General features: G+C 43.7%; 1 protein-coding gene across 1 annotated transcript in view; it reads left to right on the top strand.

Moving 5' to 3' along the window:
- The first annotated feature begins 680 nt into the window (after positions 1-680).
- Positions 681-17,501, top strand: part of VKORC1L1 (vitamin K epoxide reductase complex subunit 1 like 1) — a 38,202-nt gene continuing 21,381 nt past the window's right edge. The window contains exon 1 of the mRNA XM_075589921.1: positions 681-950. Coding sequence (XP_075446036.1) covers positions 760-950 — 191 coding nt within the window. The 5' untranslated portion in view covers positions 681-759. The remainder of the gene's footprint in view (positions 951-17,501) is intronic.

The following is a 17,501-nucleotide window of genomic DNA, read 5'->3' as shown; positions in this document are numbered from 1 at the left end:
GCGACGTGCGCGCACACGTCCGTCGCAAGTTCGGGTTGTTCGGTGGGAGTGTTCAAACTCCAAACTTCACCGGCGGCAAAGTGCAGCGTTGACGCTGCTACACTTTGCCGCTACAACCCGAAATAATATTTGGGGTGGCAGTCACGTCACGTGAGCTGGTTTAGCGAACCAGCTCCGTGACATGTTCGCCCCGCCCCCAAACGGCGCGACCCAACTCCTGCAGCCTGAACACAGATCGCTGGGCTACAGGAGCACGCGGGGGAGGCGTGCACGGACGCAAGCGTTCGTAGCAGCCACCCTGAACTTGGCCTTAGAGTACAGTAAGTACGAGTGAATTGCAAAACACTGTATCTATAAATGTGTACAAACCCTAGTCTAGTACAATTTATTTGTGTCTGCTATGGCCCTGTAATGAGCCCCAGGGAAGCCCCTTGATACCCCCTGTCTAGCAATGACGTCGAATCTGTGTCACGCACAGTGCAGTCAGTGACAGTGCATGACACACGCCCGCATTGTTCAGCACCGGGAGTGGGACCAGTCACAGGCCGTCTGTGTGCAGAGCGGCCGCGCCACTCCTCTGCCAGCCACACACATGCAGCCTGTGACGTGGAACCCCGCCCGCCGCAGCGACGTCACTATTCCACACCGCCTGCCCGCCCTTGGCCCCGCCCCCTTCCGCGAGCCAGTGAATAGGCCGCTAGTGCGCGCGCTCCCCTCTCGCTCACACCCTCCTCTCCGAGATTGGAGGCCGGGGTTAAGATGGCGGCGCCCGTGCTGAGAGTGTCTGTGCCGCGGTGGGAGAGCGGGGCCCGGTACGCGGTGTGCGCGCTGGGGATCCTGCTGGCCCTCTACGCCTACCACGTGGAGAGGGAGAAGGAGAGGGACCCCGGCTACCAGGCACTGTGCGACCTCAGCGAGTGGGTGCGCTGCTCCAGCGTCTTATCCTCCAGGTACCGGGGAGGGAGGGGGAGACCCGCACACCGGTCCCTACATGCAGGGAGGGGGAGACTGACATGCAGGGAGGGGGAGACTGACATGCAGGGAGGGGGAGACCCACACACCGGTCCTGACATGCAGGGAGGGGGAGACCCACACACCGGTCCTGACATGCAGGGAGGGGGAGACTGACATGCAGGGAGGGGGAGACTGATATGCAGGGAGGGGGAGACCCACCCACCGGTCCTGACATGCAGGGAGGGGGAGACCCACCCACCGGACCTGACATGCAGGGAGGGGGAGACCCACACACCGGACCTGACATGCAGGGAGGGGGAGACCCACACACCGGTCCTGACATGCAGGGAGGGGGGGAGGGGGAGACCCACCCACCGGACCTGACATGCAGGGAGGGGGAGACCCACACACCGGACCTGACATGCAGGGAGGGGGAGACCCACACACCGGACCTGACATGCAGGGAGGGGGAGACCCACACACCGGACCTGACATGCAGGGAGGGGGAGACCCACACACCGGACCTGACATGCAGGGAGGGGGAGACCCACACACCGGTCCTGACATGCAGGGAGGGGGAGACCCACACACCGGACCTGACATGCAGGGAGGGGGAGACCCACACACCGGACCTGACATGCAGGGAGGGGGAGACCCACACACCGGTCCTGACATGCAGGGAGGGGGAGACCCACACACCGGTCCTGACATGCAGCCGCAGGGAGGAAGGACACCAGAGCAAGGCACCGGACCTGATCACCACCTCCCCGTGTCAGGAGAGATGAGGACTAAAGGGGGAGGAGGGGGTGTGCTTCCCTCACTGGAAGTCTCATCCTCTGAGGGGTTAATATGGCTGTAACAGGGGGGATATGACTCCAGTGCGGGTGTGAGGTTTTTTTTTTATTGTAGGTAGGGCTACATTAAACCCAATGCGTGTCAGGGGAGGGGGAGAGAGACAGCACACATTGCTCTGCACTGACATTCAAGCGGTTAAGGTGTTCCTTGTGGCACTCAAGGGGTTAAGGTGCTGTGGTCAGTGGGGTTGACACTGTTGATGGTTGGGGGGGGGGGGGGGGGAGAGAGGGGGTGCAGGTGTCGGTGTCAGATCTCAGGTCATGTGGCTGCCAGCGATCAGGTGTAGAGAATATCCTCCTCAGCCTCTGGTTTTCTTTGGGGAGGTGATGATGGGAAGTCCTCTTTCCTGTGCTGACAGCTGGGGACATGTTTGTGGTTGTGCAAGGTCTTCTGAATAGGGGGATGACTTTTTCAGTCCTGAAGCATCTGATGCCGGGGCTCAGACCTACCTGTCTGAGAGAGATTATCTCTGTTTATTGCAGTTATATATATATATATATATATATAGATCTATCTATATATCTATATATCTATATACATACATACACACACACACACACACGCACTTATTTATTTAATGCCTTTGTGGCATGAAGTGGAGACACCAACACAAAGGGGTTAATTATTCTGTTTCCTGGCAAAAGGGGCAGGTTAGAGGTCTCTGCATTGGTTAGAAGCTCGTGTTCTTGTCCACTACACTAGTATGTGCCAGCATGTGAAGTAATCATGTGTAGTCTGAACACACTTCAAGGTGTGTTACCTTGTGTAGGTAGGGGCAGGTACATTTAATACTGGTGCTACTAACAATGATGGCTGTATATATTCAGTCTTTTGGGACAGTGTGTATCCTGTCATGTACATCACCAGCAGTGGTGGTCCATACAGTATTTGCTATTAAGCAGTCGTCTGCCTTAAGACATCTTCCGGCGCTTGAAGACAACTTACAGACCGAGACATTTGTGTACTACTGGTTCTGTGATCATGGTGTCTTTAACGTGAGGCTGCCACTCCCCTTTCACAAACGGGTTCACTGGAGGGGGGAAAAAAGCATCATTACATGCAGGGCAGGTGCTGAATTTCTGTAATCATTTTTGAACAATGGGTTTCGGTTTCTGAAATTTCTCTCTGTGTATAATGTATGTGGAAGTGATTCAGATTAAGGTTATACTTGGCCCTGGATAAGACACCAGTTTGGGAGCCCATTACACCTTATGCTCCTCAAGGGAGCACACACCAGAAGACAGAGACACAAGCAGGTGCACACAGGGATAGTCACATACATAGAGGGGCACATGGAAAGACCAACGGGGTCTTCATGCCTATCTAATACATTTTGGAGCTTTGAACCCCAATGGGCCTTGGTTTGCTAGTGTGTTAATCCAGCCCTGAATTAGTCCTGTGTAGGAACACAAGATCAGCAGTGATTTGGGAATTAAGACAACTGGGTGTGTGCTCGCTCTTTAAACCAGATTAAGGAAGTCGCCATTCAACCTCTAACATGGAACTGTTATACTACTGAATAGCTTTAACATCTTCAGTGTCTGCTTTACCTCACTTTCCTTAACCCATTTGTTGCAAGGAGGGCCTCCGGAAGAGAACGATTAACTGTTACTAGCATAGGGTTGCTTTACAAAAGAAGGTTTTTGAGACGAATCACAAATGGTTACTCTACCATTAAGGCCCTTATTCTAAACTGCAATATCACCATTGATTTAAATGGGGCTTTCTGTGAAATAGCGCAAGATCAACACCATCACATCTTATTGAATAAAGAGCCTAAGGGGTATAGTAATGGCACTCTGCCATGGGCGATCGTGCAATATCTACCATTGACCTGAAGTGCCCGCATCAAAGTTGGCACTGTCAATTTCACATTGCCCATGTTTGTGTTGGTGTATGAAGCCGCGTTTCGTATTGGCATTTCGAGTCCGTGTCCTGGCTGAGATGTTGAACCTGTTCCTATGTATTTTAGTCCTTAGTCCCGTGCTATTTATCTATGGTCCATCTGGTACACCCGAACCTTATGATATAGAGCTACATTGGTAGTTCCTGTGCTCTGTTCTGTAGCTTCGCTTGTCAGAGGTTTGTGGATTATTTCTCAGTTCTTGCTACTTGCAGTATAATAGTAGGATTTGTCTGTAGTTGATCAAGGTTTCCTTGTGGTGTCAATAAATTCCACCAGCTATGACATGATGCTAACGTACTTTTCATAGCTGAGGAAACTCCAGTGAAACGCTTAAAGCATTTGATGCCAAAACCAGATTCTCTTACCCCCCCCCCCCCCTAATTTTTTAAAAATGTATTTCTTAAGTTGTGGTATAAAGGATGAGTTGCAGAAATAAACCTGTGAAGAAGGGTGTTGCCAATGCAGGTTTATATCAAGATAATATTTCTACTGCTTTTATTCTTTCCGTTCTTTAATAATAATAATAATAATAATAATAATATGGAAAACAGCCCTAGTAATTTTCTAACGCAGTATTCTGTAGCTTTACTTTTTCTGTGCTGGTGTAATCTTTAATCTGCTTTTTAGGAATGCGAATCTGAAGGTGTGTAATTGGGTGATGTAATTAGTTTAAGTGAATACTATTTAATTGTGACTAATTTCCACACAGAATGCAGGTGCTTGTGCACATAAATGTGAATATAAAACCAAGATTAAAGGGTGAACCAAATGGACAAATGATGATGATAAATGTATCTCAATCAGCAAGTGCAATATGTGAATTATATATACCACCACCAAAAAGTGAAAGATAAAATATTTTTGAAAAGCAGCTCAAAAACTCTTTATAGACTGTTCTCAAGTCTATTTCCTATTGCAGATATCTAAAGTTTAAGGGGAGCGCCAAGCATTCACAGCGATTGCATGTAAAAGATAGAAAAACACAATATAGTGCAACTTATTTGGAAAATGATAGTGTGGGAAGCTGTAGGTGAATTTCACTCACACTTTATCCATAAGTTTAACGCAAATCAGAGACGCTGTCTCTCCCTGATTGGAGCAAATGGGGAAAGTTTTCCCCAAGACGTAACCATATAAAAGGAAAGACTCTTATGGTGTAGTATTTCCAAAGATATATTCATGAGCAATGACATATGATAAAAGTGCACTCACATTTTACACTTAGAAATGGTACGAAATCCCGGTCTTTTCGGTGTTCTCTCTGCTGGTGTGTGTGTATTCGGACCCCCCGCGTTCGCCGCTTCCGGTTATGGCGAAGGGCGGAAGCTCCAGCACGCTGTGGGAGACACGTTGGAGCTTCCGCCCTTCGCCATAACCGGGGTTTCGTATAATTTCTAAGTGTAAAATGTGAGTGCACTTTTATCATATGTCATTGCTCATGAATATATCTTTAGAAATACTACACCATAAGAGTCTTTCCTTTTATATGGTTACATCTGGGGGAAGACTTTTCCAATCAGAGACAACGTCTCTGATTTGCGTTAAACTTATGGATAAAGTGTGAGTGAAGTTCACCTAAGCTTCCTACACTATATAATTATCCAAATAGGTTGCACTATATTGTTTTTTTTTCTTTTTTTCTATCTTTTACATGCAATCGCTGTGAACGTTTGGTGCTCCCCTTAAACTTTGGATATATGTTTTAGGAATGCGTCGTCTTACCTTTCTTGGGATCATGTGTAACAGACCTCTAACCCCATTAGTGCCATAGAAGATCTGCGAGGCAGCGCTAACAAATTATTTGAAACATCGATTGTAAGCTCTTTGGCGGGGGGGGGGGGACTCCCTTACCCCAGTGTTTCCTTTTACGTGTTCTGTGGTTTTCATTTTTCCTGTATTCTGTCTTCTAGATCAGGGTTTCCCAAACTTTTTTTTCCGTGACCCGGTTATTTTTTAACTTCTTTTTCGTGAGCCACTAAAAATGTTATCGCCTATACTGGCCTATAGGGCCAGCACAGACACACACACAGCCACTGACACACACACACACACACACACACACACTGATACACACCCACCCACACACCCACTGATACACACACACACACACACACACACACACACACACACACACACACACACACACACACACACACACACACACACACACACACACACACAGAGACACACACACACACAGAGACACACACACACACAGAGACACACACACACACAGAGACACACACACACACAGAGACACACACACACACACAGACACACACACACACACAGACACACACACACACACTGATACACACACACACACTGATACACACACACACACTGATACACACACACACACACACTGATACACACACACACACACTGATACACACACACACACACAAACACTGATACACACACACACACACAAACACTGATACACACACACACACACAAACACTGATACACACACACACACACAAACACTGATACACACACACACACACAAACACTGATACACACACACACACACACAAACACTGATACACACACACACACACAAACACTGATACACACACACACACACAAACACTGATACACACACACACACACAAACACTGATACACACACACACACACACACAAACACTGATACACACACACACACACACACAAACACTGATACACACACACACACACAAACACTGATACACACACACACACACAAACACTGATACACACACACACACACAAACACTGATACACACACACACACACAAACACTGATACACACACACACACACAAACACTGATACACACACACACACACAAACACTGATACACACACACACACACAAACACTGATACACACACACACACAAACACTGATACACACACACACACACAAACACTGATACACACACACACACACAAACACTGATACACACACACACACACAAACACTGATACACACACACACACACACACACACACACACACACACACACACACACACACACACACACACACACACACACACTGATACACACACACACACACACACACACACACACACACACACACACACACACACTGATACACACACACACACACTGATACACACACACACACACTGATACACACACACACACACTGATACACACACACACACACACTGATACACACACACACACACTGATACACACACACACACACACACACACACACACACACTGATACACACACACACTGATACACACACACACACACACACACACACACACACACACACACACACACTGATACACACACACACACACACACACACACACTGATACACACACACACACACACACACACACACTGATACACACACACACACTTACACTGATACACACACACACTTACACTGATACACACACAAACACTGATACACACACACAAACACTGATACACACACAGATACACTGATACACACACAGATACACTGATACACACACAGATACACACACACACACAAAGGCACTGATACACACACACACACACACACTCGCTCTCCCCTATAAGCACACAGACACAAACAGTGAATTACAGGCAACGACGGATGTGAGTGACTGGGGGGGGGGGGGGCAGGGACACGTGGGAGGGAGGGGGCCAGGGACACTTGGGTGGGAGGGAGGGGGCCAGGGACACGTGGGTGGGAGGGAGGGGGCCAGAGACATTTGGGTGGATGGGAGGGAGGGGGCCAGGGACACTTTGGTGGGTGGGAGGGAGGGGGCCAGGGACACTTGGGTGGGTGGGAGGGAGGGGGCCAGGGACACTTGGGTGGGGTGACTTACCTTGCCGCCGGACGCTTTCCCCTGCTGCCACCGATATCCCTGCTGCCCGGGACGGGAGGTGGGATTGGGGGCTCGGGAGGGGGTGCCACGGGAGGTGAGCTCGGGAAGCTGGCCGCGGGGGGAAGCGGGCCGCAGTAGGAGCTTTTACTTCCACCCTCCCCCATGTAACGTGCGGGCCGCAGAGGAGCTGGTACTTCCTCCTCCGTCCCACGTTGGGAGCAGGGGGGGGGGAGGAAGGGAGCGGGCCCTGCTTGCCCTGCGCAAACGCGCGGGACCGCGGGGGGAATCGCCGCCATTTTTTTTAACTTGAGCGGGGGGTGGGGGAGGGGGCGGAAGGGAGGGGGGGGAGACACCGGGGGGCCAGCCTTGCTGCGACCCGGCAATTTTGGTGCCGTGGCCCGGTGCCGGGTTGCGACCCACCATTTGGGAAACGCTGTTCTAGATCACCTCTGGGAGGTACTGCATACATCTTCTGGTTTTCTATAAACACTATAGAGGAGTCTGAAACTTTTTTTTTTTTTTTTGACTCATTTATGGTGTTGGTGTGGCTGTTAGAAATGGTAGTCAACTAATAGAATACTTTTTATTTGAGGTGTTCTATGAAACAGTGCCAGCATCCAACACTTCAGTCACAAAGCAATTGTGGACAAAATGTGCTAAAAGTTAACAGGACCATACATGGTATAAATAGATAAGATAATACTTTTGTGGTGCCTAATAAAATACAAGAAGGCACTGTAGTCCATGTAATGTTTGCTCTGCTCTCTGAGTTAAAGGTAACGTCACTATGATTACCGTGCAATTTTGCAACTTGGGTTTGTGCTTGCTCTACAATCTTTAAGACTGATTTAAGCAACAGAGTGGACAATGAACCATGACAACTTGGTTTATAGGTACTGTACTATGAGTCTAATGTAGCGATACATGTAGATTATTGTACCCACCCCATAATTAATACGTGTTACTGTGTCATGAATCAGTAATCAAATGTGATGGTACAGTGTAGGGCAGAGAACCACTCCTTTAATAATTACAAGCATACCTTTCCACATTTTTGCAGATAAATATGTATATTAATTTTGAAGTCTATTTTTTCTTATAGCTTACACCTTTAGAGAAATAGTGATCCAAAGAGTGAGTCCCTTAGGCCGCGCGTATAGTGCCCGCGATGGCGACGCGACGGAAGATGCCGCCGCCACCCATGAAAGTTGAATTTCGTGTTGCAGCAACGTCGCTAGCCACCTGGCCATTGATTGGTTCAGAGGTTGTCAAATGTGGCGACAGCCTCTGAAAAATCAAATTTGACCGGCTACCAAATCTTTGGTCGCGACGTCATTCCGTCGCGCTTACTATAAGCACTTGTGATGGCGACAATGCATTTGTTTTGGAGAGACGTTGCTGTCACAAGGCACTAAGCGCAGCCTTAATCAGTTATTAGGCTCTAATTGTTTGAATTTTTTTTTTAAACAGTAAGCATGATTATGTAGCAGCAGTTGATGCTGATCAGTTTTTCTTTTACTTTAAGAGCTTTCGACTTTTCCAACGCTGTTTTTTTCCGGGTGCTTTGTGCAGGAGATGATAATCTGGGGGTCTGAACCATGTTCATTTCATCTTCAGAGACACTTTGCTTACCCAAGATAATTGCCTCAGATGGTGCTGAAGTTCTGCGGCACATAGTCCAATAGGAATCCACGGCGAATGATGTTTCAGCTTCATATTGACTTTCGTGAGATTTAAACCGCATTGTTTACCCGGCTGGGGATGCTATTAGCAGCACCTTTTAGAGGCAAGTATCTCTGTTAGCATGGGGTCCATGGAGCTGCAATTAACCCGGTTCAGCTTTGAAGGCTCCCTACTTCATATGGGGGGGGGAGGAACCCTAAGTGGATCCACATCTTTAAAGCTGCAGTTCAGTCTTTTTTTTTTTTTTTTTTTTTTTTTTTACTTCAATAGTTTCATGTGTGCAATCTCTAATTACCTAAAGTACTGTATAGCTGCAGGTCAATTCGTTCTCCATGTATTGATTGGTGAAATTTGGTGACATCATTAGTGAAGGGATCTGTTTTTCTTCTGCTTCTTTCTCTCAGTGGAAGCTCATGAATATTCATGAGCACTCTGGCACTGACATGTGCTAGAGGGAGGCCAGAGCTGACAAAGGGGTGTGCCAGGGCTTGTGACAGGACATGAAGGGGCAGTGCCTTAGCAAATGGTTGTTAAAATAGAATACAAGAAAATTGGTCTTTCAAAGTTGTTTTTTTTTTAAAAACAAAAAATGCTAAAAGTATTTTTTCTTACTCCAGAACTGATTTATTAAAAAAAAAACCACATGCAGGATATTGACTGAACTGCAGCTTTAAGTGTCTGGGAGGTTAAAATGGAGCTCTGCCCCAGAGCCCAGTTCAGACACATGCGATTTAACAAAATCATTATCTAGCTAAATGTCTATAGTATTCTGGGGGCGGGTATTGCTGCTTTAAACCTGGTTGTTCCATAACTAGTTTGAATGGGTAGGTAGAAATCCTTCTATTTGGTCTTTACCAAAATTCCTTCTTTGTTTGACTGGTATAACTGACAAAATAATTTAAGTTTCTGCATGGAATATGAAGTAGCTGGTGTGGGAAGCTATAGGAGTTTGGAAGATGGCTATTCTAGTTTTTTTTTTTTTCCCCCCCCATAAAATAATAAATGAACTTTTCACTGACTGTGGTGTATAGTTAGCCATTTGGTGGGCAACAGGTGACCTTCAGGCGTTTCCGCTGTGGCCCTCGACCGCTGACATCCCACAAGTTGGCTCCCCCTTGCCTCTGGAGATGAGGATCATAGCTTCTCCCCTCTTTGTCAGCTGCGATCTGTTACACGCCTGTGCTATTGTTAGTTTCCAGTCTAAGAAGAGGAGCAGGGCAGTATTCACCAATTCGGCGGCGGGTTGAGACTCCCAAAAGTGTTTCCTGGGATTCAAGGGTAGTGAACACTGTATATACACACAAATGTGTATGCCCGTATGTATATCTTTATTTATATAGTGCCAAAAGTGTACTCGGCGCTTCACAAAGAATACAGTACAGGGAATTATAATACAATAAGCGCAGCAAAATCAGGCAATGGGAAAGGAAATCCCTTCACTAGGGAGTTTACAATCTAAGTGGTATGATGGGAGACTTACAGAGGCAGCAGGTGAGGGAATAAGTGCAGTGCTTGGCCACAATGGTTGATAGGAGTGACTGTATTTATGCTTCAATAGCCATGAGTGCAGGCTATTGGGATGCTTAATTTGTGAGGTGAGTTTTTTTTAAAGGTTAGTCAGTATTAACACAATTAGCAAGGGAAGAGGTGGCAGGGAGGTGTGGATGAGAGCAGGTGTGTATAGGGCTGTGTCCAGGATTAGGAGAGAGATCCCCAGCAGCAGGAAGGAGTAGATAGAGGGTGTGAATAGAGGGTTTGTGTGGGTGCTTTTCATTGAGGGGCAAAGAAGTTGTTGGGAAAGAGGTGTAGACATAATGGTGCAGTTTATGGGCATAGGTGGAGGGGAGGAGAGATCAAGAAATGTGGTTAGGAGGGCAGTGGGGAAGTTGGAGAGAACAGAAACGTTTACAAAGGAGTGAGGAAACGGTAAACTGAAAAATCAGTAAGGAGGGTATAGTGAAATGCAGGAGGAGAGACATCCCAGGTAATAGAGGATGGGAAGAGTACAAATTATCAGAATATTTAGTTCTCACAGTTGCAGAGTTGTTCAAGTGCAGAGTCCAGATCATCTTTAAGTGTTCACCTCCAATTTCAACTCAAATGAACTCCAGACACTTTATATGTGACACTTTGGGTGTGACACACCCACAAACATTTCAACACATTTTTTAGATTCTTTCAAATTAAGATATGTTTTGAAAGAAACACATTGTATCCAGCACTTGCTCTAGTATGGACTGCAGTTCCCCCCACCCCAAAGTAATGAGCCCTTGTTTGGTCTCATCTCTCCTCCTTGTATCATCATTTGATCTAAGTCCCCTCGAGGTCAAAGGTGTTTCCCTGTGTCCTCCTCATGTGTAAATGTGGCAGACCGAATCGGTCTGCAGTGTGGTTTATCAGCTGTGTAGACTTCCTGTTCCAAGAAGTTGGCTGAGTCACATTCACGTGAGGGTGACTTGGTTCGTGTCAGCTAGCTTTAGCTATGTGTTAAGACTGTTTTTCTTGTGTCTTGATTTTTAAACTCTTCGATTAGCTTTTGGGGATTTGCTGTCCTCTTTCTATTAAAAAAACAAAAAAACTAAATCCCAGAATCGTTTTCAGGAAGAATTGAGGAGTCTTGTTAAAGTGACCTGAACATGGAAGTTGGTTTGAGGGCATGTGTAACAAGCTGTGTCTATTTAGATAAGAAACAATTGATTAGAAGATCTTGTAAGGCGCCAGTTTCACTTGGTTCAAAGTATTTTTCTTTTGGAAATTCACTTTGTCTGAATCCCAAACTGTTAAACACATCATTCAGCAGTTTTGAATGGAAAAAAAATATTAATGTATAATTATCTGGCTAATATTCTAGTAATACCTATGCATGTACCAAAATCCCGGCAGCATTATGTCAATTAAGTGACATTTGTTAAACTTTCCCGTAATATATGCAGTAAGCATTGTGTATATGTTGTCTAAATTGTTGAGGTTTTTTTTTTAGTACTTATGCTTTGTGCCTATATAAAATAAACTATTAGACATATTTTGAACTAGACAGCAAACATTTGGGATGAAACACAATATCTTACGTCTAAACGCTTTCTTATTGCAAACCCAATGTTTCTTATTGAAAACAATTGTGATATTATAGCAAAGCAATCCCCACCCCCTCCCCCAAGATTAATTGATTATTTTATTTTTACACATTTGTTGTAACTTACTTGCTCCTGAGAGATTTTCTCCCAAATTAAAAAAGTTTGCTGCATAGTTACATAGTAGATGAAGTTGAAAAAAAGACTATTGTCCATGTTCAACCTATGCTAACTTTAGTCGACAGATACTTTATCCTATATCTGTACTTACAGTATTTTGATCTAAAGCAGCACTGCACAATCTTGTGTGCGCACCGCTGATCTGGAGGACGGCAAACAAAATACCCCAGAGTCATATCATCCAATGATATCTCATAAGGGGTAAAATAAATTTCTTCCTGACTCCAAGAATTGGCAATCAGATTACTCACTGGATCAGCAGCCTTCCCATGTTTACTTATTTGCTATATCCCTTTATACCTTTCTTTTCTAAAAAGATGTCCAACCCTTTCTTGAAGATATCTATTGTATCTGCCATCACAGTCTCCATGGGTAATGAATTCCACATTTTAATTGTTCATACTGTAAAGAACCCTTTTTTTTGTGTTTCTGATCTCCTTTCCTCCAACCTAATGGGATAACCCTGTGTCCTTTGTACTGCCATTGGGATGAATAGTTCTTCTGAAAGCTCCTCGGACTGTCCCCGAATATATTTGTATATAGTTACCATATTCCCTCTTAGACTCCTTTTCTAATGTAAATATTTATTTTATTTATAAAATGTTTTACCAGGAAGTAATACATTGAGAGTTACTTCTCGTTTTCAAGTATGTCCTGGGCATAGAGTTAAAATGACAAATACATGGTTACAAATACAGTTACATAAGTGAACAGGGTTTACATTATATACATAAATAGCTAGTGTTATTAATTGAAATATTGTGTAACTATTATTATATAATCGTGTTACTCAAAGCAAATAATATGCTAATGATCGGTTATCCTCACATTGCAGACAGACGAAAGTCTGTTAATGTTAGCGCTAAATAAGTCACACACAAAGTTGGCTTTACTCTCAGCCAGACCTTGATTATCCCAACATTATTTCAGTGAATATTAGATAACATATTGCCTACGAAGAAATATTAAGTAAAAAATGCAGTGGTTGCCTAATATATCAATAGGTTACATAGTAGAGGAGGTTGGAAAAAAAAGACGTGTCCATCGAGTTCAACCTCATCCAGAGGACGGCAAATGATAAAACCCCAGTGAAACATCATCCAATGATATCTCATACGGGGAAAATAATTTAATTTCTGACTCTGATAATGGCAATCAGATGTCTTCCTGGATTAACGTCCTTCCCATGTTTACTTAATTGGTATTTTCCTGTATACCTTTCCTTTCTAAAAAGAGCAATTTTTTTTGTACAAATCTATTGTATCTACCATCGCAGACACCATGGGTAACAAATTCCACATTGTAACTGCCCTTACTGTAAAGAACCCTTTGTTGCTGGTGAAATCTCTTTAACTCCACCCTTAAGGGATAACCCAGAGTCCTTTGTACTGCCCTTGGGGTGAATAGTTCTTTGAAAGCTCAGTGTACTGTCCCCAAATATAGATTTGTATATAGTTCTCATGTCCCCTTTTAGGCACCTCTTTTCTAATGTAAAAAATCTAATTTTAATCTAACATTAATCTTGCCAAACTAACCTTATTTGTTTCTTTGAGGAGGTAAGTAGGAATTTAGACCAGGGTAATGCAGTTGATGTGGTCTACTTAGATTTTGCAAAGGCTTTTGATACGGTTTCACACAAGAGGTTGGTGTACAAAATAAAGAAAATTGGACTCAGTAATAATATATGCACCTGGATTGAAAACTGGTTAAAGGACAGACAACAGAGGGTTGTCATAAATGGAGCTTTTTCAGGTTGGGCTAAAGTCGTGAGTGGAGTACCTCAGGGATCAGTACTGGGACCCTTGCTTTTTAACTTGTTTATTAATGACCTTGAGGTTGGGATCGAGAGCAAAGTCTCCATCTTTGCTGATGATACTAAATTGTGTAAGGTAATGGAATCAGAGCAGGATGTAATTTCTCTTCAGAAGGACTTGGAGAGACTGGAAACGTGGGCAGGTAAATGGCAGATGAGGTTTAATACAGATAAATGTAAGGTTATGCATTTGGGATGCAAGAATAAAAAGGCGACTTACAAATTAATGGAGATATATTGGGGGAATCCTTGATGGAGAAGGATTTAGGAGTGCTTGTAGACTGCAGGCTTAGCAATAGTGCCCAATGTCATGCAGTAGCTGCAAAGGCAAACAAGATCTTATCTTGCATCAAACGGGCAATGCATGGAAGGGAAGTAAACATAATTATTCCCCTTTACAAAGCATTAGTAAGACCACACCTTGAATATGGAGTACAATTTTGGGCACCAATACTAAGAAAAGACATTATGGAACTAGAGAGAGTGCAGAGAAGAGCCACCAAATTAATAAAGGGGATGGACATTCTAACTTGCGGAGAGGCTAGCTAAATTAGATTTATTTACATTAGAAAAGAGGCGTCTAAGAGGGGGATATAACTATATACAAATATATTCAGGGACAATACAAGGAGCTTTCAAAAGAACTATTCATCCCACGGGCAGTACAAAGGACTCGGGGCCATCCCTTAAGGTTGGAGGAAAGGAAATTTCACCAGCAACAAAGGAAATAGTTCTTTACAGTAAGGGCAGTTAAAATGTGGAATTCATTACCCATGGAGACTGTGATGGCAGATACAATAGATTTGTTCAAATAAAGGTTGGACATCTTTTTAGATGGGAAAGGTATACAGTGATATACCAAATAAGTATACATGGGAAGGATGTTGATCCAGGGATTAATCCGATTGCCAATTCTTGGAGTCAGGAAGGAATTAATTTTTCCCCTTAATGGGGTTTTTTGTTTGCCTTCCTCTGGATCAATAAGCAAGTATAGATATAGGATAAAGTATCTGTTGTCTAAATTTAGCATAGCTTGAACTTGATGGACGTAAGTCTTTTTTCAACCTCATCTACTATGTAACTATTTACTATGTAACTATGTAATTTTGCTATCCTCTCCTCATGTCAGATTGTTTATCCCCTTTATTCATTTGGTGGCTTTTCACTGCACTCTAGTTTCATAATGTCTTTTCTAAGTAGTGGTGCCCAAAATTCTACTCCATATTCAAGGTGTGGTCTTACTAATGCTTTATAAAGGGACATCATTATGCTTCCATCCATTTCCCGTTAAATGCAAGATGAGATGTACTAATGACATCACCGATGCACAATGCTGTCAAAAGTTTTTGTTACATGGCGTTTCTCACTCTCTTTTTCATATCTATTATACTTTGTGAGGTATGAAACGTATGTTCTATAAACCGTTTTGTGTGGTTTGATGTTTATATTTAGCATAGGTTGAACTTGATGGACGTATGTCTTTCAACTTCATCAACTATGTAACTGTATATCTCAAAATACAATTAACACGTGCAAAGGAGAAACACTTCATTAGATGTTTGTATGGAAAAGTGAATGTACTGTATAAAATATTCTTACAGGTTTGGGATTTCTGTACTGTAAATATATGGAAACATCAAGATTTATCTTGCTCTATCCTAAATAATTTTCTGCATACTTCATATGCAAGATATCTGCACCTTTTATTGTTTCGGCACTTGTGATATTTAAAACACAATTGTTTCATAGTTCTCAATGTAATGTTGACTGTCCTAAACTAATTCTAGAAAGGTGTGTATTATTATTATGTTTTTCTTGTGCAATTTCCTCTAGCTGTTATTTTTTTAGTGTTGAATAAAGCCCCAGCCTTGTAACGTTTACAAATTAAACATTAATTTAGAAATAATTATAGGAATCTGATTATTGTTTTTTTTATTAAAAAAAGGTAGCAATACCACCTTCCCCATCCACAATGTATTCTCGTTCTACCTGAACCGGGGTGACCCTCTTGGCCAGTGTTTCCCAACTGCAGTCCTCAGGGAACCCTACAGGTCAGGTCTTAAGGATATCCCTGCTCCAGCACAGATTGGTCAATCAACGGCTCAGTCATTTTGACTGAGCCACCTGTGCTGGAGCAGGAATATCCTTAAGACCTGACCTGTTGGGGTTCCCTGAGGACTGCAGTTGGGAAACACCGCTCTAGACCAACACGTGCGCCCTCAACCTATTTGTGTGCTTGCTGAAAACAGTTAATACATATGGCTTCAGGGGACGCCAGTAGAATGTTGCAACGTCATCTTCAGATGGTGTCATGGCCTTCTAATGGCTGCCAAAGGCAAGGCTGACACCATGGCAATTTTGTTCCAACCTGGCAAGTGTTCTTGCATGGTGAACAAAGGACATTCCAGAACATTGTAAGAACGTATCCGCCACAAGCACGGTTCAGATTCGCGCACAAATAGAAAAGAAAAAGAATGACCTTACAAATACTTATACATCTTGGCCTCGTGAACATGTCACCATAGTTGGTTTATTGTGGTTTGAGAAGGGACTGCAACTTTTATTATTAATAAAAAAATTTAATAAATTGCATGTATGTACAATCTCGCTAAACCTGGGTAACTGTCTCTTCTAATGACTGTTAACGCACACTATGTGACAAGTGTTTGCTTTGTTCTATGGCCTGATAATCTGTGTTTACTCTCAAACGACATACCAAAGTCCCAGCCTGTGCCAAAGTGACAACTCCTTACAGTATGCAATCTGGTTTAAGGAGCACAGTGAGGACAAGCCATATCCGTGTATGTGTCAAGGAGCATTCACTCCTGTGATGACGGGGAACGAAGGACCATGGCATACATTTAGTAGGTTTAATGTAGCTTATGGACACCTAAAATTGGACAAGAATATAACATTTTTCTTCACCATGAAAAAGTTCAACAAAAGATTTCGAAAAAAAAGTGAATTATTTTCTTAACTTCTTAACCTGTTACTGTAACCTGTTACTTTAACGGCGATGGCATTTTTCTAAGGAAGCTGTTTACACTGACCTGCTATGTGGAACTACCCATTTAAAGAAGCAATCTGCCCTACACTCAATAACAAATAAATACATGTCCTCTTATTGCTTCTCTGGGAGTTTAAAATGACCACGGTTGTTAACTGGAGAAAGGCATGAGGTGTCACGCCAGTCTTGTG

This window comes from Ascaphus truei, chromosome 3, assembly GCF_040206685.1.
Source record: "Ascaphus truei isolate aAscTru1 chromosome 3, aAscTru1.hap1, whole genome shotgun sequence".
NCBI classification, from domain to species: domain Eukaryota; kingdom Metazoa; phylum Chordata; class Amphibia; order Anura; family Ascaphidae; genus Ascaphus; species Ascaphus truei.
The sequence above is the reverse complement of the archived record's forward strand: the minus strand, read 5'-3'. Positions and strand labels throughout refer to the sequence as shown.